At 44.2% G+C, this 26,477-nt stretch overlaps 1 protein-coding gene and 1 long non-coding RNA gene across 10 annotated transcripts in view; one reads left to right on the top strand and one right to left on the bottom strand.

The window, feature by feature from the left end:
• NFKB1 (nuclear factor kappa B subunit 1) overlaps nucleotides 1-4,331 on the top strand; it is a 147,209-nt gene extending 142,878 nt beyond the window's left edge. For 8 of the 9 annotated variants that reach the window (XM_084971097.1, XM_084971095.1, XM_084971096.1 and 5 more), the window contains exons 23-24: nucleotides 552-732; nucleotides 3,366-4,331. In XM_084971097.1, the coding sequence (XP_084827223.1) occupies nucleotides 552-732; nucleotides 3,366-3,523 (339 nt within the window). In that variant the 3' untranslated portion in view covers nucleotides 3,524-4,331. 9 annotated transcript variants of the gene reach the window in all.
• Nucleotides 50-26,477, bottom strand: LOC146401029 (uncharacterized). The gene is made up of 9 exons (XR_014813319.1): nucleotides 23,454-26,477; nucleotides 23,200-23,374; nucleotides 16,886-17,038; nucleotides 15,436-15,555; nucleotides 9,912-9,983; nucleotides 8,049-8,119; nucleotides 2,358-2,424; nucleotides 1,462-1,554; nucleotides 50-157 (listed from the first exon to the last, which is right to left on the bottom strand). It is a non-coding gene; the product is annotated as an uncharacterized LOC146401029 (long non-coding RNA).

Here is a 26,477-nt window from a genome sequence, read left to right as displayed (position 1 = left end):
GGATAGTCACAGAACTTTGATCTCTCTGAACAAAGATGATAGAATCAACGTCATTGCCTTCCTCTCCCCAAGAACGTGCCTTGATCACATGTCAGGACATGGAGCCAGCTTTCTGTGAGGTGACTCCTAGGACCATTACCTGGTGATGCTGTAATTTCTAAAACAAAAAGACAGAAAAACATGGGGTGAAATTACTTTCTACTGCACATTTCATCTTTAGCTCGTTTCTCAGTGGTTTTGAGAGCTTCAGGGATACTGTGTCAGCTTCGCGCTGGGTCGTTCTACTGCCTCAGCACTTTCTCTCTGCTTACTATAAAGTGCTTCTCTGTGATTTCCTGAGTGGTCTTTGAGCCGAAACAGGAAACTTGATTCAAAGACAGTGTATTTTTCAGATGCCCTCCACCCTGGCCTTCCAGCCCCCGCCAACTGTCTCCCTGGAAGAGGCGGCAGGGCAGGGGACGGGGTGTGGTGTTGTGTGTACAGCCTGCCAGGTCGTTCCTTGCAGGAGTTTGAACACAGGAACAGACACTGTCTTTATTTCTGTCTCACAGGTCTCCGGGGGGACAATAAAGGAGCTGGTGGAGGCCCTGAGACAGATGGGCTACACTGAAGCCATTGACGTGATCCAGGCGGCCTTCTGCACCTCGGGAACGGCAGCCACCAGCCCTGTGAAGACCACCTCTCAGGCCCACTCGCTGCCCTTCTCGCCTGCCTCCACAAGGCAGCAAATAGGTAAAGGAAAAAGAAGAAACAGTGGAGATATTCTCCTGCTCTCCGGGGCGGGTGCCTTCAGTCTCGGGGGGGGGGGGGTGGCACATCCCCCACCATCACCTCCTGAACGTGCTGTCCACTGCATCTGTCTCCCAGCCATGGCAGGTTCGACCCCTTCCCCCCCTTGACACTCCCATTCAGGCCAGGGAGCAGCCCCTGCACAGCCACGTGGACACACGAGTCACTTAGGTTCACAATAAAGTCTAAAAACGACATGTGGGCGAAGGTACATACCCTTTCTCTCACTTCTTAAATCTGCAAAAGAGAGAGAGAAAGAGATGCACAAACCAGTGTTTATAGAACCAGGACTGTGGACTGTGCCGTGGTTTCCCACCAGCTGCTCCGCCTGCTCCTGCGTTCATGACACTGACCCAACATTCCACCTAGAACACCTAACCTGATGGACAGATCTCAACACACCAAGCCTTTTTTTCTCTTTAAGTTTATTCTACCACTCTCAAAACAGGCGTTTCATACTTTCTCCATCTAAACTAACACCCCTTCCCTCTCCTTTCTCATACACTGTCATGGCATCACTCCACAGAGAACATAGAACCAACCAGAATTCGTTCATCTTTGCATCAGCAAACCTCCAGCTCCAGGTGCCTGTGCTGACCGCAGATGAAGAGCAGCCTCTCACCCCCAACCCACCCCTTTTGCCTGTCCACATCCGGCTCCCCTCATTCTCACCTGTTTCTCTCTGTCTGTCTTTCTCTCTCATGCATTAGTGGTTTCCACTCTCCCAGCTGGATGCCATTGGAAGCATGCTATTGTTTTCATCATCTTTACAAAATAAAACAGAAAAGGAACATCCCCTTTAGCTACAGCCCAATTTTTCTGTTCTCCAACCCAGCCAAGCTCTCCAAAAGAAAGTTGTCAAGTTATTCTTTCCACGTCTTTGCTTCTCTCCTCCCCTCCCCAGGCTCCATCCCCACTGCCGCTCTGGCACCTGCTCACCATCCTCCTCCTCTCAGCCACTTGCAGCTCAGGTGCCCCCTCCCTCTGCCTCAGACAGTGTCCCCCCCACAGACACACACTGCCACCTCCACACTCACCCTGTGAAGTCGCAGCCTCCAGAACCCCGGACTCGGCACCGGCCTGGGTGGCAAAGCGCCACTGTTCTCCAGGAGCTCATGACCTGCCCAGGAACACTCCCTGGTCCCAAACTCGTGCTTCCAGCCCATCAGGCCTCCCTGACTGCCACCACCACGCTCATCCAGCCCACCTTCAGTTCTCACTTGGCTCCTGTGGCAGCTCCTCATCAGTCTCCCTGCCTCCTGTGTGCCCACCCACTTTCACCCATTCTCTACACAGCAGGTAGTGTGATTCTTTTAAAAATGCCAGAGCTGTTGTGTACTCCCCAGTTCATTCATCCATTCAGCAGAGCTCTACTGAGTGCATCCCACGTGCCCGGCACTGTTTGAGATGGAAGGTGGGCAGTAGATGACAAAGACCTTGTCCTGTCTTTACCGATTTTCTCTTTCAAACATCACTTCCACATGCCCTTCCTCCCACAGGTTCCTTCTGCTCCCCCCACCCAGGCTCACTATTCCAGGCTCAAGGCCTTTCACTGCAAAGGTCCTTACCTGTCTGGCTCCTTCTTGCCATTCAGTTTCAGCACCAGTGTCACCTTGTTGGGGGTGGGGGAGCTTTCTAGGGGAATGAGGACAGGGATTGTGCACACACGTTAGAAAGGAATGAGGTAACACCCAGAAGCCACCCACACTTCTTGTCTCATGATCTGATGCTCCTTCCGCACAAAGAAATAGGTAAATACTTAACATCTTTAAAAAGCATTAAGTTCCCTGATTTGTAGTTATTTTTAAAATACCTCACAGTTCCTGCACGTAACAAACTCAGTAAAGATTAAGTAGTTGAATAGGTCAGTCAGTAACAATAGCCATGTCACTGCCATCAAGGTCTTAATATTTTAACATTGGAATTTAATATACAAGAATATAGCATCTTGATTCATGTGTGTTAGACTTGTTGCTTTGGGCCCTTTATCCCTATAGGAAATAATTCACATTGTTCAGATCTCTAAAAACACTTCTCAAGGAGAATGTGACGTAATTGTCCAGTAGAGACTCATTTTCATCAAAATCACTATTTTGTTTTTGAGGCAGTGTGTAGTGTTTAACAGCATATGAAGCCCAGAGAAAGATCTCTCTCTCAGTTCCTACTTCTGTCACCAATGTATTTTGCTTACGTTCAGCAGTTTCCCCAGCCATAAAATAAGTAATACAGTGGGTGGAAAAATACACTTAATTTCTAAGAAAAAAAGGTACACTTTGAATCTAGAGAATTCAGATGGATTCTGATAAACATGAGGCTAGATTATAAGAAAGACAGGTGAAAACACTGGGCTAATTTTGATGTTTTCACACTTTTTATATTACTCGGTGTTTTCTGTCCCCACCCTACTGTGAACCATAGCGCCAGATGGGGGCGGCATAGGTGGGACAAGGTGACGGGTGGAGGCTCATAGGCAGAGGCAGAGAGACCGCACCCAGCTGGCTGGCAGATGCACGAGCTCGAGCGGGCCTGGTCTCCATCCCTGTGCACCCCAGTGAGCCCATGCTTTCTCCCCACAGACGAGCTCCGGGATGACAGCATCTGTGACAGCGGTGTGGAGACGTCCTTTCGCAAACTCAGCTTCACAGAGTCTCTGACCAGCAGCAGCTCATTGCTAACTCTCAACAAAGTGCCCCACGATTTCGGGCAGGAAGGACCTCTAGAAGGCAAAATTTAGCCTGCTGGCAGTTTCCAACACCGCATAAACCAAAGCTCTTAGATTCTTCTGCATTGTCTACGGAAGGAAGATTAAGTGCATCCAGAGGTGCTCAGAGGAACCCTGGCCTGCCTGAATGGTTCTGGATGTAATTCAAGGCCTTTTAAACATGACATCCTTCTTGGTTCTAAATGAATTTTAGTTCAATTCACTTACAGCTAGTCTACAATCACAGCCCCTGGCGAGGCCGACTCCTCGTTGCGGGTGAGCTTTACCAGCTGCTTTCTGTTGTTATTGCTGCTGTCCCTCTGCTGTGTCTCCACTGCTTGTCATTAAAAGTTGTCACAGGGAGTTCCCTGGTGGCCTAGCAGTTAAGGATTCAGTGTTGTCACTGCTGTGGTGTGGGTTCCATCCCTGGCCCGGGAACTTCTGCATGCCGCGGGCACTGCCAAAAAAAAAAAAAAAAAAAAAAAAAAGTCACAGTCCCCACCTGGTGTTCTTTCTAGCCGTCCACCGCACAATTGTGCATTCAGATTAAGGATTATGAAAAGGGATATTTTAAAGTGAGAATCACTTGATGTATGATAAAAAAAAAAGCACTCTGCTTTTTCGAAGTAGTTATTATCTCTATGATTTGAAAAAAGAACATGTACATGTTAATATTTAAACAGGGTTATAATCAATGCCGAAAATGGTATTTCCCCCCTTTTCTGCATTTTGCTATTGTAAATATGTTTTTTTAGATCGAATACTTTAAAGGAAAAAAAATGTTGGATTTATAAATGCTATTTTTTATTTTACTTTTATAATAAAAGGAAAAGAGAATTGATGACCTTATTTTGTTTGATCTCTACAAATACTTCTAAGATTTTTTTCTCGTATCACGGGATCATTCCACAGCCTGGTTCTTACATTCACAGTGCCCTCTGAAATCAATCTTTTGATCCAGAAATGAAAAAAAAAATTATCAAAAGAAAAATGTTTCAGCCTGAGATGAAAGCTTTAGGTTTGTCAAATCCTTGCTGGGCTTGTTTCCCATGGGCTGTATTACCTCATCTTCCTCCACCTCATGCAGAACTGTTCCCCTTCAAGCCTCAATGTGTTCTCACTGCCCCTGTGATGCATAAAGTATTGAAACTTCTGCATAGCAGAGGGTCTGGGACAAGAAGCTTTCCAGCATGAAGCTTTGCTGAACTGCTCTTCACTCAAAGGGTTGAGAATAAGGGAGAGGAGAAATGAAAACATTTGCACAAGGTGCTGTGGCAGACACTGTGATGTGCAACCAAGATCCTTCTTCAGCAAGGGACTTGTCAGCCCAGCTGCTGAGGGCACACTAAACCAGTCATTCAGTGTCATTTCAACAGTCTTCACCAAGTGTAGATTCCATCTCAAGAAACCACTGTCTTTGATCATCCATGAGAAGTAACTCTTCATGAAGTTTTATTATAAGATTGAAGCCATTCAGTCACATCTTCAGGCTCCACTTCGAATTCTAGACCTCTTGCTGTTTCCACTACATCTTTCCTCCAATGAAGGCTTGAACCCCTCAAGTCATCCATGAGGTCTGGAATCACCTTCTTCCCAACTCCTGTGCATGTTGATATTTTCACCTCTTCCCATGAATCTTGAATCTTAATGACATCTAGAATAGTGAATCCTTCCCAAAAGGTTTGCAGTTGACTTTGCCCAGATCCATCAGAGGAATTGCTATCTATGGCAGCTTTAGCCTTACAAAGTGTATTTCTTAAATTATAAGACTCAAAAGTCAAAAGCATCTCCTTGATCCACAGGCTGCAGAATGGATGTTGTGATGACATGAATCTCATTGTACATCTCCATCAGAGCTCTTGGGTGACCACGTGCGTTGTCAATGAGCAGTCATGTTTTGAAATCTTTTTCTCTGAGCAGTAGGTCTCAACAGTGGGCTTAAAATGTCCAGCTAACCATGTTGTAAACAGATGTGCTATCATCCAGGCTCTGTTGTTCCATTTATGGAGCACAGGCTGATTCGATTTAGCATCACTCTCAAGGGCCCAAGAATTTTCAGAATGGTAAATGATCATTGGTTTCCACTTAAAGGCACCAAGAGCATTACCCCCCAACAAGAAAGTCAGCCTGTTCTTTGAAGCACACACTGACTTCTCCTCTCTAGCTAGGCAAGTCCTAGATGTCGTCGTCTTCCAATACAAGGCCATGTCATCTGTGGGAAAAATCTGTTGTTTAGTCATTTTCTCATTAATGATCTTAGCTAGATCCTCTGGATAGCTTGCTGCCTTCCTTCGTCGGCACTCACTGCTTCACCTTGCACTTTTATATCATGGAGATGCCTTCTTTCCTCCAACCTCTGTTAGCTTCAGACTTCTCTTCTGCAGCTCCCTCACCTCTCTTAGTCTTTACAGAATTGAAGAGTTAGGAACAAGAAGGCTTGCTCTGGATTCGGCTTTGGCTAAAGGCAATGTTGTGGCTGGTTTGATCCTCTCTATCCAGCACTCTACAGCTGTCTCCCGATCAGCATTAAGGTTCTTTTGCTTTCTTACCATTTGTGTACTTACTGGAGTAGCACTTTTCATTTCCTTAAAAAATTTTTCCTTTGCATTCACAACTTGGCTAACTGTTTGGTGCAAGAGGCCTAGCTTTCAGCCTGTGTTGGCTTTTGACACGCCTTCCTAAAGTTTAATCATGTTTAGCTTTTGATTTAGAGGGAGAGACATGCAACTTTTCCTTTCACTTGAACACTTAGAGGCCACTGTAGAGTTGTTAATTGGCCTGATTTCAAAATTGGTGTGTCTCAGGGAATAGGGAGGCCCAAGGAGAAGGAGAGAGAGACAGGGAACAGCCATTGTGTGGAAGCATTAGAATGCAAAGAACGTTTATCAGTCAAGTTCACCGTCTTGAATGGGTGTGGTTTGTGACACCCCAAAACAATTACAATAGTAACCTCAGAGATCACTGACCACAGATCACCATAACAAATATAACAGTAACGAAAAAGTTCAAAATACTGTATTGCTGAAATGTGACACAGAGACACGGTGTGAGAAAATGCTGTTAGAAAAATGGTGCCAATGGACTTGGTCAAAACAGGGTGGCCACAAACCTTCAATTTGTTTAAAAAAAAAAAAGTGCAATATCTGCAAAGCACAATAAAGTGCACTCAAATGAGGTGTGCGTGTATCCCAGTTTTTGAAAATTGTATTTTTAAAGTAAAAAACAAAACAAAACAAAAATAGCTCTGAGTCTCCTTAATAATTCTCCAGCAACAAGTCCATGCCTCCATTCCCCCACCAGTTCCTGTCTGTGGCAAACAATTATTTTCCAGGCAGCCAGGACAAGGTCTCCAGTCCTACCGTCCTGGGGGCCTGCACATCTCGGCGGGCACAGCTCGGCGGGCCTATGACAAGGGGAGAAGTGATGCTAAGGGACTCCCAAGGCTAGGTAAAAAAAATGCAATACAACTTCTGCCCAGTACCCCTGGGTCAGGTCTCTCCCTCTTGGAACGAGTTAACCATGCCCCGAAGGGGCCATGTGTAGCTGTTCACCCAGCAGCCTTCCTTGAGGTCACAGCCAACCACCAAAAACCTTGCCCTGCACGTTGGGTGGGGCTCGGCGGAACAGCTGGTCTCTTCTGGGACCACACCCACTGAGGCAGCTGGAAGGCCAGACATGTGTGAGTGGCTGGACTCCTCTCAAAGCTTCACTCCCTCGCGTGTCTGCCCATCACTGCCGGCAGTGGCTCTGACCTCAGTGGTTGATGTTTCAAGCCTTCCGTGTGGGGTGGCTTGTCACCATCTACAGTCTCTAGCCTGGCAATTCCCATGCCAGGTTACCTTAAAGAGAAGCCAACTCCCGGAGGAACAATGACACAACTCACACCCAGACTAAAAATAACATTCCCTTTCTTCTAGAAGCAGCCCCATTTCTCTTCTGTTCCAGAAATTCCCTTTCTCCTCGCAGATGGCAGTGCCTGCCTGAACCTCTGCTTGGTGCCTGGACAAAAAGGCTACCAATGCTGCCTGTGCCTCTGAGGAAGGAGTGACTTTCGTTGTGGACCGGCAGATGGAGCTAAGTACGAGAATGAATGCAGGAGACAGGTGGAAAGCTACAATGGGCCCGAAATAAACCTTCCCAGAAAGCTTGTCTCTCAGCAGGAAGCCACTTAAAAATAGCTTCCTCAGAAGCTTTGTCATCTTTTGAGCTTTCTATCCCCTGCAAGCATAACCTCGACTTTTTCAACATCGGCAATCTCTTTTCTGGCAGCAGGAAGCCAGGCTGCTGCTCACTTACCCACCCGAGTTCCCTGCAGCAGTTGGATGTGGCATGGATTTTCCCAGTCACCACCATGGAGCACAGCCCCACAAACCAGACCCTCTGCATCTTAGCCCGAGAACAAAGTGGGCGGAAGGAGGCAGGCGGATTTGAGCATGTGTTTCATGCTGGCCCCTTTGCATGAACGAATTTCAGTGATGAGTCTCAAGACATCCCTACAAGCTCAATATTTAACTTCGACCTTACAATGAGGAAACCATCTGAATGTTAATTAACTCACCCCAGATTTAAATCCAAGTGCATCTGATTCCACAGGTTATTCTTTAACTATGTTTGAAGTCCTTTGAAGTCCTATATTTAAAAGAGAAAGAAAAAAAAATCCATGCCAATCTGTACAGAGACAGAGTCATAAAATACCCCAGCCAAAATGCAACATGAACAGAGTGTCTCTAAAAAATCTGTTGCTTAAATGTTAACGTGACTTGATTTTCCCCCAATAAACCAGCTAAGATGCTTAACAATGAATTACTCATGGACTAGAGGTCTCTGGTTGCATCTCTTTCTCTTCCTCATTCTGTGTTTTTTGGGGGAACTTTTCTGAATCATGCTTCCCTAGGTAATGAACTTAGGAGAGCTCAGGAGTCAAGAAAAGATGAAACTACACTTCTTTTATCTTCTTAAGGATCACAGAATTTAGAGATCTTAAAGATCACCTAAGTACATCATTCCAATTCCCTTTTATTTTATTTTTTTTTTTTTTTGTCTTTTTGTCTTTTTGTTGTTGTTGCTATTTTTTGGGCTGCCCCCGCGGCATATGGAGGTTCCCAGGCTAGGGGTTGAATCGGAGCTGTAGCCACCGGCCTACGCCAGAGGCACAGCAACGCAGGATCCGAGCCGCGTCTGCAACCTACACCACAGCTCACGGCAACGCCGGATCGTTAACCCACTGAGCAAGGGCAGGGACCGAACCCGCAACCTCATGGTTCCTAGTCGGATTCGTTAACCACTGCGCCACGACGGGAACTCCCCAATTCCCTTTTAAAAAAAAAATCTATGATGTGAAAGTATCTCCTCCCAATAATCCTGTGTGGAAGTTCCCATTGTGGCTCAGAGGTAAGAACCCACCTAGTATCCATGAGGATGTGGGTTCAATCCCCAGCCTCACTCAGTGGGTTAAGGATCTGGCATTGCTGTGGACTGTGGTGTAGGTCACAGATGTGGCTCAGATCTGGCGTGGCTGTATCATAGCCAGAGCTATAGCTCCAATTTGACCCCTAGCCCAGGAACTTCCATATGCCATGGGAGCAGCCCTAAAAAGAATCCCCCCTCCAAAAAAAAAGAAAAAAGAAAAAAGAAATCCTCAATGTGGCTGCTGCTTCATTTAAGCACCAATCCCAGAGACCTCAGGTTCCTATCCACTGGTTTTCTAGGTTTATGGGTTGGCTTTGAGGTTGGGAGAGATCCCAAGGAGGGGCTTGAAATTACAAGGATAGCATCTCCATTATTACAGAGCTCACTGTATCCATAATAGCCTGCTTCCATTACCCTGAACAAGTGACTAGGTCCACCAATTATTCAAGCTCCCTGGAAGGAGAAGGGGATGAAGCAGCATCATCTCACTTCTAATAACTAGCTTTTCTATGTTGATATCTCTTTCCAAAATGATTCTTTCATTGAGAGATCACAACATCCCTCAAGGTACAAACATACAGATTCAGTCAAGATTTTTTGAGCATCTGTCACTACAATGAGTGGTCATCACTCATTATCCCAAATTGCTTGTTCAAAACCTCTGTGAGGTAAGAACTTTGTTGCTATTTTACACATGAGCAAACTGAGGCACAGGTAAAGCACTTAACAGCGTTTCAATAAACCACACTTGCCGTAAGGGACAGGGCTGAGTAAGGTGTCTCTCTTCCACCTAGTCACGAGGGGATCCAGGCTGACAGTGACTCTTCCTCCAGAGGAATACATGTGGGAATTGAGGATGGGTCCCTTCCTCTCTCACATCACACTGTCCCACTCCCTGCAGCGCTAAGAGCAGGGAGGCTCTCTGGGTGATCTACTTTTGTTCCCAGTATTAGGAAGAGGGTCGCTTTTCGTGAACAGGTCCCCGTCTCTGGCCCAAATCAAAATTGCTTACCTCACAGTGGAGGCTGGACCCGAAGAACCTTCTAGTTCCAACATGTGTGCAAACACTCACTCTGAAAGTCACCTGCAATCACAGGAAATGGCCATCACCCAGGGTAGTTTCTCTGGATTAAGAAAGAGAGATGCACTATAAGGATAAAGTCACAGGCGAGGAAATCAGAGTTGACCAAGGGTATCAGATCAGATAGGATGGCGGGAATGACCACAGCACAGTCTCATTACCCTGGCTTTGACTCAGAGGACTCCCCGCCTCCGTGGTCTGTGGTTCCCTAAACACCGCACAAGAGACCTTGAGCATGCTGAGGCCAAGACTGAAGCTCTGCAAGGGGCCATGGCCCTTGGGATCCCACCCAAAGGGAGGGGACGTTCATCTTTCTTGTTATCCACAGAGAACTGGCAGGGCCTTGATCCCCACTTTTCAGATGAATGGCAAGGGGGCAGAAGTTCACTCTTGGGGAAATAATATTCTCTCCTGGCCAGAAGAATAGCAGGTGAAACAGAATGCTAGCAATCGCTTCTCCCGAGCTTCCTTCCTGGGATTCAGGAAGCAGAATTGGTGTCGAATACGGTGAAATGAAACCTTGCATTCAGTAGTACCAGATGAGGGAGGGTTATGAGTTGATGATGGATACTGGACAGCCACATTGCTGGGTCTATCCTTTAGCTGGAAAAGAGAGTTTTTTCCTTTCAAAACTTTTTTACAATTTCCCTTTCCTTTCCTAAGGCCAAAATATACAACTTATTTTTGCCGCAAAAATTTCAATGAGAAATTTCATACTGTAACTGTGTTCAAATGTAAATGTTCCTTTTTTTTGGATGTGCCCATGGCATGCAGAAGTTCCCAGGCCAGGGATCGAACCCGAGCCACAGCAGTGACAATGCTGAATCCTTAACCCACTGGGCCACCAGGGAACTCCTGCTTTTGCTTTTGAATGAAATTTCCTTTTGTAATTTTGGAGAAAAAAAAAACTTAAAAAAACAATAAATAAATAAATAAATCAAACTTTTCAACAGGAATGCTGTCATTCACAAAATATTTCCAAATATTTATTCTCATAACAATTGGAGAAGTAAAAGGGGAGGCGGGGCTAATGCCTGCCATTTTCTACAGAAAGACAGACATGCTGATGTGTCCTAGGTCCCTGGTCTGGTGTAAAGAGTAAGTGCTGAACTCAGACTTCAGGACTCACACTGTGCTCTTCAGCCAATCACAGAGAGTGGGGCTGCTCTGAAAGGGAAGATGGTCCAGACGCCCAGGAGATGAGAGGCAAAGCTGCCCAGGCACTGGCGCTGAAAGCCAGCAAAGCAGCTGGAAACAGCGTTCTGTCTCCAAGCAGCATCATGCTCCAGGCACTTGCCAGTCCCCACAGGGACCACAAGAGTTGTGCTGGTTCCCTCACCCTACCCATCTGCTTTGGTCTCACTCTCCTTCTTTGGCTTTGGGACCCTCAGATGCTTTTTCTCCACACCTGCCTGGTCCTGTGCATCTTGTGTCCCTTCCCTTTCCCCAACAGTTCAAGTCAGGGCCTCCAAAATGCTCCCCGAGGGGTATCGTGTGAATACAGAATCCTGCCTCAGGGCTGAGGCACATTCTCCCCCAGGGAGGCCAAAGGACCAGCAATCACATCCCCCTGAAGAGTCAGGACAGCTCCACAGGCAGGTCCCACTACTTGAGCAGCGCTGTCTGAAGAAAGCATCTCAGTCTCCTTCCTGAAAGCCCACCCCCGCACCCCTCCCATCACCTCCTGGAACCACAGCGGGGGCAGGGGCGAGTGCACAAGCGCAGAGGGTGACTTTGCCAGTGCCACGGATGGGAAGGCGACCACGGACACGCACTTAGGAAGGATTTTTTTGCTCAGGGACGACTAGTGGGCAAGTCTGCCTGAAGCCAGAGCCACCTTGAGGCGTCTTCTCCTTCCCAGTTTTGATCCAGGAAGGTCAAAGTCACCACTGGACCCTCACTGCCTTCCTACCTCGCCAAAAGCACATCTTGAATGACAGTCCACAGAGGCACACAGCATAGGCACCAGGGACCATTTTGGTTCTGAAAGGCAAAGTGACTCCAGGCTTCAAGCTTCAGGAGAGAAGGAATGTGCGGGGAGTGAGTCACCTACAAGGCCACCTCCTTAGACAGAAGAGGCCAGGCTGGACCAGGGAAGACCTTCCTTCCTCATCACCTGAAGGTTGGTCCTTTCTTCAGGTCACATCATAACTCAGGGTTTCAGCCTTTTCCTTACTGCGCTCTGTTCCTGAGACGTTTAAGAGCTCGTCTTATTTCTCCTCCATCAATCTGCTATTCCTGAGGCTTTGGAGAATCTACTCTTCTAGGAATCTATGGATTCCTAGATCCATAGCAATTAAAGGAAGATTAAAATCATTCAGACACCACCCTTTTGCCAAGGTAGCAACAATGCAGGGGAAGGAAATAAACAGAAAGGCAGAGAGCAGGAGGAGTTGCTTTGTAGGTCTGACCTTTGAGATCAGCCTTGTGCCCCGGAGCCAGAGGAGCTTAAACAAAGCTGCCTGCTTCTTTCTTCCCTTCCTTCCTCCTTCCCGCTTCCCTCCCAGCACCCACTTTTCTCCCCCATCCATCCCTCTTTCTTTCTCTCTTTCCTCTCTCTTCCTTTCTTTCAAGAAAGACTCCAGCATCCCAGGGCACTGACAGCCAACTCTCAGAAGCCTGGACAGGGGATAAGGTGGGGCTGGAAGCCCCCAGATCTCTTCCTTAGACTCCCCTCCTCACCTTCCTCTGGGGAAGACGCCAGGAAACACGTGCCCTGGCCCAGGGTCCCCTCTAGCCACCGCCAGCCTCATTTCCTGTGCACAAGAGGCCCCTGCTGGAAGAAGCTGAACTTTGCACAATCACCCAACAGCTGGCATGCCTCTTGCTACTCAACTTTTTTGCGTCAATATAGTTAGAAAGCAGCTTACCAGAAAAAAAAGAAGAAAAGAAAGAAGGAAAGAAGAAAAGAAAGAAGGAAAGAAGAAAAGAAAGAAGGAAAGAAGAAAAGAAAGAAGGAAAGAAAGAAAGAAAGAAGGAAAGAAAGAAAGAAAGAAGGAAAGAAAGAAAGAAAGAAAGAAGGAAAGAAAGAAAGAAAGAAAGAAGGAAAGAAAGAAAGAAAGAAAGAAGGAAAGAAAGAAAGAAAGAAGGAAAGAAAGAAAGAAAGAAAGAAAGAAAGAAAGAAAGAAAGAAAGAAGGAAAGAAAGAAAGAAGGAAAGAAAGAAAGAAAGAAAGAAAGAAAGAAAGAAAGAAAGAAAGAAAGAAACTTCTTTCACTTACAGACTGAATGGTTCTTCTCCAGTTCAGGTCACAGATGCCTGATGATTATTTTCCCTTGATAGAGAAGATTTAAATTGTTTTTTCTTTTGATAAGGAAAACATAAGACCCCTAGGCCTGATCATTCTAGCCACAGCCAACCACATTCTTTTTTTCCCCCCACACTTGAGACGTGGCTATTTCCAGGCCAGAGATTGAATCCGAGTTGTAGATGTGACTTACATCTGGAGAAGCAACACCAGATCCTTAACCCACTGTGCCAGGCTGGGGATCAAACTTGTGCTTCTGCAGCCACCCAAGCCACTGCAATTGGATCCTTAACCCACTGCACCACAGTGGGAACTCTGCCAACCATATTCTTTAAAAATCATAAGCCAGCATTTATGACTCACTTATCCAAGGCATTGCACACCCTTTAATCCTCCCAAATCTGCAAGATAGTAATTACCACGAACCTCGTCTTAAAGGAAACCGAGGCTTAGACATTAAGGGATTTGTCCCAGTTCAGTATGTGCTGAGGCCACACTTGCATATTGGAGGTTCAGTATCAGAGCAAGGGTCCCCATGGGCCCCTCCGAGGCCCAGCTACGTTTCACCTCCAAGCTCACACTCTGTCCACTAGATTATTAAAAAAAAAAAAAAAAAAAAAAAACTCCTGCCTATGAATGGCTTTAACAAATAGGGGCTTCTTTTTTTAAACACCATTATAAGAAGGTCAGAGATACACAGATCTAGATTTTACATGGAATCTGGCCTTTTTGGAACATTGGTAATTCAACTTGTTAAAATACTACTTAGACTGGAAAAATCATTTGCTTGCCAAATATGACTTGTATGTGTCCCGAACTACATTTTCTACAATTGTACCTTCAAGATGGCCAGTCAGAGGAGTTCCTGCTGTGGCTCAGCGAGTTAAGGACCCCACGTTGTCTCTGTGAGGATGTGGCTCCGATCCCTGTCCTATCTCAGTGGGTTAACAATCTGGCATTGCCATAAGCTGCAGTGGAAGCTCAGTGTTACTGTGGCTGTGTGTAGCCTACAGCTACAGCTCTGATTCAATGTCTGGCTTAGGAACTTCCATATGCTGCAGGTTTGGCTATAAAAAAGCAAAAAAAGAAAGAAAGAAAATTTAAAAAGGAAAGAAGATCAGGTGAGGCAATGGGCTGGGGACTCTGAGAAAGATTCAAGGTCATCACCTCTCCCATTCCATGTGGCACTGCTGCCCCCTCACTCCCACAGGCTCCTCGGGGTGTTACTGTTTCCAATCATCAGCCAGTGCCTGAGCAGGTGCCAGTTCTGCCCACCTCCCTAGGCTTCATTTGATGGTTTAACACAGAAGCAATGATAATTACAATAACCAGCATTCGTTGACTATTCTGTGCTGTCAGTATCTATGCATCATCTCATTTAGTCCTCAAAATCAGCCTATGAAGTATGATTATTATTAGCCCCATGTGTACAAAAAGACTCATTAAACTCATATGCCATGTCAAACACCTTACTAGTGGTAGATCTGGAACTCAAACATAAGTATGTCTGATTTCAAAGCCCCACTTTCAACTGCTATATAGATTAGGATGTTTCTGGTTATAAATTCAGAATACCTACAACTGGATTAAACAAAAGGGGCCTTATTTTTTTTATAAGACAACCAGAGTTAGATGAATGCAGGGTTAGTTCAGTTCAACATCTCTGACACTGCCACCCTGTGTCAACAATGTATCCTCAAGGTCACAAAAAGGCTGCAGCAGCTCCAGCTATCAGGTCTTCACAGAGCAGTCTCTCAACTTCAGCCAACAGTGGAGGGTTCCTCCTCAGGTCTCCTTATCAGCAGGAAAACATTCTCCCCAAGGCCCACAGTAAGTATAACCCCTGTTTCATTTGCCAGAACTGAGTCACATCCCTAATCCTAGACCAATCACTGACAAAGGAGAATAGGATTAGTATAACTACTTATGATCCAGTCCCCGAGGCATAGCCACCTCTATTAGCAGAGAAGAGAGCTCTAAGGTGACTAGCCACTAATGTCTTTTCCAGCTACTAGAAACATGTGAACTGTCTCCTGGGATCCAGTAGATTTAAGTTACAAGAACGGAATAAGAACAAGGGGGTTGTTCCCACATAAACTATGAGAGAGGAGTGAGGACTAGCTCTCAACCAAAAATTGCTATGATCCCAACATCCCATTTCCCCAGATTTCTAGGCCACTTTGGTGTTGCTGTCATCTTCTGTACTCACTCACGGCAGACTTAGCACAGTACTCGATAAATCCTCTGCAAAGCTGAGACCTGGCCTAAGGAGCTCAGCTGTGTCACTGTTGCAAGCTTTTCTTTCACGGCAGGACTCAGTAGCCCACGTCTACAGAAAAAAAGGAGAGACAGTTATAAAACATAGTGGAGTGACATGATACCCTTTTTTCCACAAGGCCGGGTCACCGTTTGGTCCCTCTTCAAGGGCTCAAAGGTATTTGTGGCAGGTTAACCTCCTCAGCTTATCAATCACAAGCTCAGCGCCCAGCCCAGCTGACCAGCTGGTCTTGAGTTTTTCCTGCCTTGTGTAACAATTATAGTGACTTTTTTTTTTTTTTTTTTTTTTTGTCTTTTTAGGGCCACATCCACGGCATATGGAGGTTCCCGGGCTAGGGGTCTAATCAGAGCTACAGCTGCCAGCCTAGCCCACAGCCACAGCAACACAGGATCCGAGCCGTGTCTGTGACCTACACCATAGCTCACAGCAACGCCGGATCCTTAACCCACTGAGCAAGGCCAGGGATCGAACCCGCAACCTCGTGGATGTCATGGATGCTAATCAGGTTCACTAACCGCTGAGCCACGACGGGAACTCTGATATAGTGACAATTTTTTGAGACTCCTTTCTCAACTTTTTTTTTCCATTTTTTTAAATCATAAACTTTCAAAAAACTTTTCTAAAGTGTTAAAGAAGATGGCCTTATCTAACCACATCACTGTCATACTGACCTTCAAGGGCCTGTTACCAGCTGACATGGCGCTATTTGTTTCCTTCTTATTGTCCATCTCCCCCTGCCATGGACAGTTCATGTCAGCAGAGACCTGTCTGCCTTTTTCACTGCAATACCCGCCCCCCATAAGGTCAGTGCCTGCTCAGTGTTCCTTAATAAATGCTCGGTAAATGAATGAATTCCTTCTTAAACAGTCTTTAGAGTCAGAATATACATGTGTTTTAACACTGGTTTGGTCTGTGCCTTGAAGAGTTTTGTAGAACCTCACTCTGGTTTGTAGCCTCCGATGAGTCAGTTCAAAAACAAGAGAGCCTCCCTTCACTTGGAAATATTGCTAAATGGCTTTTCTGCATAAGTCTTCTCATTTTATGCATTTACAGAGTTGGTAAGATTGCATTTGCAGTCAAGGGAGACTCTGGGACTCTATGGAAATGCTCTCAATTTCCCACACAAAACAACAATGACTCTTTTCTCTCCCTAAATCTTACCAAGTTGGGGAATAAATGTCACATCTGAGGGCCAGAAGAAGGCCCAGAGAACATTCTTCTGTCTCAAGTCTGTGTCAGTTTAGGAACTCTTGGGAAGTATATTTCTCCTGCGCGCCAGGTCACTTTCATGCTAATAGAATGCAACATCTTTCTATCTATTTTCCAAAGTCAAATAAGAGGAAAAATAAGAAAATTAGAGGGAATGTGACTGGGAAATTACCGCTTTTGTTGTTCTCTTCTTTCCAGAATGGGACAAGGCAATCTTGTGCATTGACCTCTCCCCATCTCACTCTCTGGAACGTGCTTTGCAACGTCCTTGCAGAAGGACCGTATCCGGGTCTTCCCATTCTCTCTGTGAATGTTGGTGTAACTGCTAACAGAAAAGACTTCTCAGAAATCCAAAGCCCAGGGTAAGTATATCAGATCATATTCCAGCATATACGGCATGGTAAATCTACTAAAACTAGAAATGCCTGACCCCAGTGCCGCACATGAACTGTGGAAGAACATTTTGCGTGTTACGATTCTCTTACAGAGATAATGTATATAAGGCATATTTCTCCCCTTTTACACGTAGTTGTCAGCATATTTTTATGTCCATTCATTAATTTATCCTTCCTTTACAAATTCATTTATTTCTGATATCTCGTCCCATGCTCTTTATTTTTTTTGAAGATTTTAAGAGCAAATTTAATTGACCCCACATTTTAAAAAAGGGCCAGTACAATTTACAGACTTTCCTTTTTTTAATTTTATCTTATCTTTTTTTTCCTTTTTTTATTACTCAAATGAATTTATCACATCTGTAGTTGTATAATGATCGTAAAAATTTGATTTCACAGGATTTCCATCCCACAACCCAAGCACATCCCCCCACCCCCCAAACTGTCTCCTCCAGAGACCATAAGTTTTCCAATGTCTGTGAGTCAGCATCTGTTCTGCAAAGAAGTTCAGTCTGTCCTTTTTTCAGATTCCGCATGTCAGTGAAAGCATTTGATGTTGGTGTCTCTTTGTAGGGCTGACTTCACTTAGCATGATAGTTTCTAGGTCCATCCATGTTGCAAAAAATGCTGGTATTTTGTTCTCTTTAATGGCTGAGTAATATTCCATTGTGGATATGTACCACCTCTTCTTGATCCACTCCTCTGTCAATGGACATTTAGGTTGTTTCCATGTCTTGGCTATTGTAAATAGTGTTGCAATGAACATCGGAGTACATGTGTCTTTGTGAGTCATGGTTTTCTCTGGATAGATGCCCAGGAGTGGGATTGCTGGATCCAATGGTAGTTCTATGTTTAGTTTTCTGAGGCATCTCCATACTGCTTTCCACAGTGGTTGCACCAATTTACAATCCCACCAACAGTGTACTAGGGTTCCTTTTGCTCCGCACCCTCTCTAGCACTTACTGTTTGTAGACTTTTGGATGATGGCCATTCTGGCTGGTGTAAGGTGGTACCTCAGAGTGGTTTTGATTTGCATCTCTCTAATAATGAATGATGTCGAACATCCTTTCATGTGTTTCTCGGCCATCTGTATGTCTTCTTTGGAGAACTGTCTGTTTAGATCTTCGCCCATTTTTTGATGGGGTTGTTTGTTTTTTTGGTATGGAGGTTCAGAAGGTGTTTATAAATTTTAGAGATGAATCCTTTGTCAGTCAATTCACTTGCCAAGATTTTCTCCCATTCTGTGGGTTGTCTTTTTGTGTTGTTTAGGGTTTCCTTTGCTGTGCAGAAACTTTGAAGTTTGAGTAGGTCCCATTTGTTTATTTTTTTGTTGTTGTTGTCAATACTCTGAAAGGTGGATCTGAGAAGATGTTGCTGTCGTTTATGTCAGAGTGTGTTTGGCCTATGTTTTCCTCTAAGAGTTTTAGAGTGTCTGGTCTTCTATCTAGGTCTTGAATCCATTTGGAGTTGATTTTTGTGTATGGTGTTAGGGAGTGTTCTCATTTCATTCTTTTCCATGTGGCTGTCCAGTTTTCCCAGCACCACTTATTGAACAAGCTGTCCTTCCTCCATTGTATATTCTTGCCTCCTTTGTCATAGATGAGTTGGCTGTAGGTGCGTGGGTTTAATTCTGGGCTTTCTATCCTGTTTCCCTGACCTATATGTCTGTCTTTGTGCCAGTACCATGCGGTTTTGAGGACTGCTGCTTTGTAGTATAGTCTAAAGGCCAGGAGCCTGATTCCTCCAGCTCCATTTTTCTTGTTCAGGATGTCTCTGGCTATTCTGGGTCTTTTGTGCTTCCAAACAAACTTTAAAATATTTTGTTTGAGTTCTGTGAAAAATGTCCTTGGTAGTTTGATAGGGATTGCATTGAATCTGTAGATTGCCTTGGGTAGTAGAGTCATTTTGATAATATTGACTCTTCCAATGCACGAGCATGGTCTATCTTTCCATCTATTTGTGTCATCTTTGATTTCTTTCATCAGTGGCTTATAGTTTTCAGAGTACAGGTCTTTTGTCTCTTTAGGTAGGTTTACTCCTAGGTATTTTATTCTTTTGGATGTGATGGTAAACGGGATTCCATCCCTAATTTCTTTTTCTGCTCTTTCATTGTTAGTGTATAGAAATGCTGTCAATTTCTGTGTGTTGATTTTGTATCCTGTGACTTTGCCAAAATCGTGGATGAGCTCTAACAGTTTTCTGGTAGAGTCTTTAGGATTCTCTAGGTATAGTATCATGTCATCTGCAAATAGTGATAGTTTTACTTCTTCCTTTCCAATTTGGATTCCTTTTATTTCTTTTACTTCTCTGATTGCTGTGACGAGGACTTCCAGAATTATGTTGAAGAGTAGTGGCGAGAGCAGACATCCTTGTCTTGTTCCTGACCTCAGTGGGAATTCTTTCAGCTTTTCACCATTGAGAATGATGTTTGCTGTTGGTTTGTCATATACGACTTTTATCATGTTGAGGTAGGTTCCCATTATGCCCACTTTCTGAAGGGTTTTTATCAGAAATGGGTGTTGGATTTTGTCAAAGGCTTTTTCCACGACTATTGAGAGGATCATATGGTTTTTATTCTTCAGTTTGTTAATGTGGTGTATCACACTGACGGATTTGCCGATATTGAAGAACCCTTGCATCCCTGGGATAAATCCCACTAATCATGATGTACAATCCTTTTAATGTATTGTTGGATGTGGTTTGCTAGTATTTTGCTGAGGATTTTTGCATCGATGTTCATCAGTGACATTGGCCTGTAGTTTTCTTTTTGTGTGGTATCTTTGTCTGGTTTTGGTATCAGGGTGATGGTGGCCTCATAAAATGAGTTTGGGAGTATCCCTTCCTCTGCAATTTTTTGAAATAGTTTCAGAAGGATAGGTGTTAGCTCTTCTATAAATGTTTGATAGAATTCGCCTGTGAAGCCATCTGGTCCTGGACTTTTGCTTGTTGGAAGTTTTTTAATCACAGTTTCAATTTCAATTCTTGTGATGGGTCCATTCATCTTTTCTATTTCATCTTGGTTTAGTCTTGGAAGATTGTACTTTTCTAAGAATTTGTCCATTTCTTCTAGGTTTTCCATTTTATTGGCATATAGTTGCATTTAGTAGTCTCATGATGCTTTGTATTTCTGTGATGTTCATTGTTACTTCTCCTTTTTCATTTCTAATTTTATTGATTTGAGTCCTCTCTCTTTTTTGCTTGATAAGTCTGGTTAGTGGTTTATCAATTTTGTTGATCTTTTCAAAGAACCAGCTTTTTGTTTCATTGATCTTTTCTATGGTTTTCTTTGTTTCTATTTCATTGATTTCTGCTCTGATCTTTATGATTTCTTTCCTTCTACCAACTTTAGGTCTTGCCTGTTCTTCTCTCTTGAGCTGCTTTAGATGTAAAGTTAGCTTGTTTATTTGAGCTTTTTATTGTTTCCTGAGGTGGGCTTGTATTGCTATAAACTTTCCTCTTAGAACAGCTTTTCCTGCATCCCATAGATTTTAGAGTGTCGTATCTTCATTGTCATTTGCTGCTACGTATTTTTTAATTTCCTCTTTGATTTCTTAAGTGATCCATTGGTTGTTTAGTAGCATGTTATTTAGTCTCCACGTGTTTGTGTTTTTTGCAGTTTTTTTCTTGTTGTTGATTTCCAGTCGTATAACATTGTGGTCAGAAAAGATGCTTGATATGATTTCAATTTTCTTAGTTATCCGAGGTTGGATTTGTAGCCCAGGATATGATCAATCTTAGAGAATGTTCCATGTGCACTTGAGAAGAAAGTGTATTCTGTTGCTTTTGGATGAAATGTCCTATAAATATCTATTAAGTCCATCTGGTATAATGCATCATTCAAAGCTTGTGTTTCCTTATTGATTTTCTGTCTGGTTGATCTGGCCATTGCTGTAAGTGGGGTGTTGAAGTCCCCCACTATGATTGTGTTACCACTGATTTCTCCTTTTACGGTGTTAGCAGTTGCCTCATATATTGTGGTGAACCTATGTTGGGTGTGTAGATATTTAAAATTGTTATATCATCTTCTTGGATTGATCCTTTGATCATTATGTAGTGACTTTCTTTGTCCCTTAAAATATTCATTTTAAAGTGTATTTTGTCTGTTATGAGTATTGCTACTCCAGCTTTCTTTTGATTCCTGTTCACATGAAATATTTTCTTCCATATTTTCTTCCTCTCACTTTCAATTTGTATGTGTCCCTAGAAGTGAAGTGGGTCTCTTGAAGACAGCATATACATGGATCTTGTTTTTGTATCCACTCAGCCAGTCTATGTCTTTTGGTTGGGGCGTTTAGTCCATTAACATTTAAGGTAATTATTGATATGTATGTTCTTATTGCCATTTTATTAATTGCTTTGGATTTGTTTTTGCTGCTCTTTTTTCTTTCCTTCTTCACTTGTTCTTTTCTGCCTATAGAAGTTCTTTTAGTATTTGTTGTAAGGCTGGTTTAGTGTTGCTGAATTCTCTCAACTTTTGCTTATCTGTGAAGGTTTTGATTTCTCCTTCAAATCTGAATGAGAGCCTTGCTGGGTAGAGTAATCTTGGTTGGAGGTTTTTCCCTTTCATCATGTTAAGTATATCATGACACTCCCTTCTGGCCTGCAGAGTTTCTGTTGAGAAATCTGCCGATAATCTTCTTGGGGTTCCCTTGTATGTTGTTTCTTTTCCCTAGCTGCTTTCAAGATTTTCTCTTTGTCTTTAATTTTGGTCAGTTTGATTAGTATGTGTCTCAGGGTGTTCCTCCTTGGGTTTATTTTATATGGTACTCGTTGTGCTTCCTGGATTTGAGTGAGTGATTCCTTCCCCATGTTAGGGAAGTTTTCAGCTATTATCACTTGGAATATTTTTTCTGTCTCCTTCTCTCACTCTTTTCCTTCTGGCACCCATATAATATGGATGTTGGTGCGTTTAACATTGTTCCAGAGTTCTCTGAGACGCTCTTCATTTGTTTTCAATCTTTTTTCTCTTTTCTGTTCCACATCCGTAATTTCCACTAATCTGTCCTCCACCTCGCTTATTCATTCTTCTGCCTCCTGTATTCTGCCATTGGCTGCTTCTAGTGAATTTTTTATTCCAGTTATTGTATTTTGCATCTCTTCTTGTTCATGTCTCGTATCTCTTTGTTCAGTGTTTCCTGTAAGTTATCCATCTTTGCCTCCAGTTTATTTCCAATGTCTTGCATCATCTTCAGCATCAACAATCTAAAGTCTTTTTCCTGGAGGCTAAGAATCTCCTCCTCGCTTAGCTGTTTTTCTGGTTTTTTTTTTTTCTCCCTCATCTGAGTTATAGTTCTCTGTCTTTTCATTTTTATAGGTTTTTGGTGTGGTGACCTTCTTACAGATAATAGAGTTGTAGCCTCTCTTACTTCTGATGTCTGCCCCCCTGTGGTGGAAGTCAGTATGGGGGCTTGCTGTAGGCTTCCTGATGGGAGGGGCTGATGCCTGCCCCCTGGTAGGTAGAGCCGATTCTAATCCCTCCAGTGGGTGGGGCTTAGTCTCTGGATGGGATTAGAGGCAGCTGTGTGCCTGAGGGGTCTTTAGGTAGCCTGTTCACTGAGGGGAGGGGCTGTGATCCCACCTGGGTTGTTGTTTGCCCTGGAGCTTCTCAGCAGCTGACTGAAGGGTGGGTCCAGATTTTCCCAAAATAGCCACCTCCAGAGAAAGGAAGGGCTGCTCAATATTCCTGAGAGCTTTGCTTTCAATGTCCTTCCCTCACAACAAGCCACATTCATCCCTGTTTTCCCAGGAGGTCCTCCAAGAACTGCAGTCAGGTTTGACCCAGATTCCCTTGGAGACATTGCTTTGCCCTGGGACCCAGTGCACTTCAATGTCTGTGTGTGCCTTTTAAGAATGGGGTCTCCATTTCCCCCAGTCCCGTGGAGCTCCTGCACACAAGTCCCACTGACCTTCAATGCCAAATGCTCTGGGGCTCTTTCTCCCTGAGCTAGATCCCCACACTTGAGAGTTTGATGTGGTGCTCATGACTCTCACTCCTGTAGGTGAATCTCTGTGAACCAGTTAGTTTCTAGTCTGTGGAGCTTCCCACCCAGGAGGTATAGGGTTGTTTACATCACGAAATCACCCCTCCTACCTCTTGATGTGTCCTCCTCTTTTTCTTCTGGAGTAGGATATCTTTTTTAAGGTTTCCAGTCCATTTGGGTGAAGAGTGCTCAGTCTTTAGTTGTGAATTTTGTTGTTTTTAGGAGAGAAGTTGAGCTCCAGTCCTTCTATTCTGCCGTCTTAATCCCATCTCCTCGTCCCATGCGCTTTAAAAAAAAAATTTTTTTAAGACATTTGCCTGAGGAGCCAGATCAAGATGGCTGAGTATGAGAACATGGAACTCACCTCCCCCTACGGTTACATCTACAGGTGGAACAATTTTCACGGAAAACTAGCTGGGAGCTGGCAGAAGAAGTCCTATACCACCATAGCTGCATCATCTCCACATAACTGGGTAGCACAGGAGAAAAACACATCAGGCCAGGACCTGTGCTCCTGGGAGGGATCTGTAAGGAAAAGAAGGGCCACACAGGCAGACGCACCCTGGGACGTGAGCAGGTCAACTCACAGTCTGGGCACTCAGACTGTGGATGCAATAGAGGAGACATGCCCCTGTGCCTACAGACAGAAGGAATGGAGAACTTAGACTTTACTCACAAGGAGTGTGCACGTGTACAGGCTTACTAACAGTCAGGGCGAAGAGAGCCTTAACCTAGTGGCTGCCACCTCCCTGTATTTCCCAACCTGAAAGGTCAAAACAGCCAGGCCCTGTTCACTCCACACACAGCCTGGGCAATGACACAGTCTAGCACCTGAGGTGTGATACAGGTAGAGCCATGGGGACCACTGTCAGCATGCACACTGGGGTGGCCAGTCCAGCCACAGCAGACACGGTGGTGCCACAAGGGTGCACAGTGGCTAAGGTTTGAAGATTGGACAGATATGCCCTGGGCAGGAGTACACAGCAGCTGTTTCCCTGCAAGAGCACCCTGGCTCCACCCACTTAACACTGTAGCTTAACTTTGGATCTGGGGCAGATAGGTCCTGGGAGAAATCTGCCACAAAGGCAGTCCAGACCTCAGGCAGCAGAATGTCCACCTCAATTCCTGCAACTACAATGCCTTGATCCCCAGCCTACTTCACACCACAGCCTAGCACTAGATCTGGGACAAACACAAAAGAGAAAAGGATGTGACTTTGGGCTGCTTTTAAGGGGATCCATGGATGCCTATACAGGCAGCAGTTAGGTCTCCTGTGATGGCATGGGCCTCGCTTTAGCAATCACTTTTGGAGTAGAGAACACACTCAAGGGCAATGCAACCTGATCAAACCTAACCCTCAGGGCTTCTACTCCAACATCTGGAGAGCAGACCCTACCCACAACAGGATGATGACAGCCACAGAGCAAAGAGGAAGCCCCATCTCACATCCAACACAGGCTTTAGACACTACAATACCAACCACATCCCTTAGTAAGGGGATAACACCAACAGCCAGCACACTCTGAGGAAACTCATGGTTGGCATCCATACCAAAACCACTGAACACCCAGTCTACACAGGGATGCTCCCACATAAAAACATTAAAAACACCCCTTTAACAACTAAGTAGATAACTATAGCTCCTAAATTCAGAGACAGAGAAAGTTGAGTAAAATGAAAAGGCAGAGGAATTACTCCCAATTAAAAGAACAGGAGAAATCCCCCGAAAGAACAAAATATGAAACAGACCTCACCAGTCTATTTGACCTTGATAGACCAAAAAGGAGGTTAAAGAAAAAATCTAAAAGAATTCAGAAACATTGATAGAAATGCAGATCACTGTTAACAAGGAAATAGAAACCGCAAGATTAACTAATTAAAAATAAACAATCCGTGGAGTTCCTGTCGTGGCTCAGTGGTTAACAAACCGACTAGTATCTATGAGGATGCAGCTTTGATCCCTGGCCTTGCTCATGGGTTAAGGATCTGGCGTTGCTGTGAGCTGTGGTGTAGGTCACAGACATGGCTCAGATCTGGCATTGCTGTGGCTGTGGTGTTGGCTGGCAGCTATAGCTCCAATGTAACCCCTAGCCCAGGAACCTCCATATGCCGCAGGTGTGGCCCTAAAAAGTCAAAAGACCAAAAAAAAAAAAAAAAAAAAGACAATTCAATTGCAATTGCCAAGATAGAAACCAATCTAGAAGCAATGAATAGCAAACTAAATGACACAGAAGAATGAGTATGTGATCTGGAAGACAGAATAATGGAAACCCCATCAGAAGAGCAGGCAGAAAGACAAATGGGAGGGAAAAGTGAAAGCAAACACATGCAATCTATAGGATAAAATAAAGTGTGCCAACTTAAACATAATAGGGGTTCCAGAAGGAAGAGAGGGAGAAGGGAATCAAAAATGTATTTGAATAAATTATGGCTGAAAACTTCCACAAACCTAAAAAAGGAAACATATCTAGGTACGAGAAAGACAGAGGGCCCCCAAAATATGAACTCAAACAGACCTATACCAAGACATATCATAATTCAAATGGCAAAAGTTAAAGGTGAAGAGAGGATTCTAAAGGCAGCAAGAAAAAAATGAGTCAGTTACAAGGGAATGCCCATAAGGCTACAGCTGATTCCTCTGCAGAAACTTTGTAGGATAGAAAGGATTGGCATGATATGTTCAAAGTCCTGAAAGGGAAAAACCTGCAACCTAGGATACTCTACCCAGCTAGATTTTCATTTAGGATAGAAAGAGAAAGAAAAAATTCCTCAGAAAAGCAAGAACTAAAAGAATATAGCAATGCTAAACCTACACTGAGAGACATATTGAAATATCTTCTCTAAACAGAAAAGAAGCAAGAATCTATAGCAAAGGAAAAATCATAAAAGGAAATGCAGATACATAAAAGGATTGAAGATCACTTAAATAAGCCAGTACATAGATTAAAAAAATTGTAAAACAATTATAACTACAATTAACAGTAAAAACATAAGCATGAAAATGTAAAATAGGACATCAAAATCACAGAATGCAGGGGAAGGGGATATAAAAATGTAATTGTTTTAGAATGCATCTGAACTCATATGACTATCAAATTAAAACAAGTAGATGTAGATATGGGTCAACATACTTGAAGTTCGTGGTAACCATGAGTCAAAAACATACAACAGGAAGCTCCGATCATGGCTTAGGGGCAACAAGCCCAACTAGCATCCATGAAGACACAGGTTCGATCCCTGGCCTTGCTCAGTGGGTTAAGGACCCAGCATCGCCATGAGCTTTAGTGCGTCACAGATGCAGCTCAGATACTACATTGCTGTGGCCGTGGTGTAGGCCAGCAGCTATAGCCCCTACCCCGGGAACTTCCATACACTTCAGGTGCAGCCC

The sequence above is a fragment of the Sus scrofa genome, chromosome 8 (genome assembly GCF_054392235.1).
Source record: "Sus scrofa isolate SSC_HxYL_T2T_F1_AM1 chromosome 8, Sscrofa_HxYL_maternal_Yorkshire_Landrace_v2.0, whole genome shotgun sequence".
Lineage (NCBI taxonomy): Eukaryota > Metazoa > Chordata > Mammalia > Artiodactyla > Suidae > Sus > Sus scrofa.
Note: the sequence above shows the minus strand (reverse complement) of the source record. Positions and strands in the feature narration are given on the sequence as shown.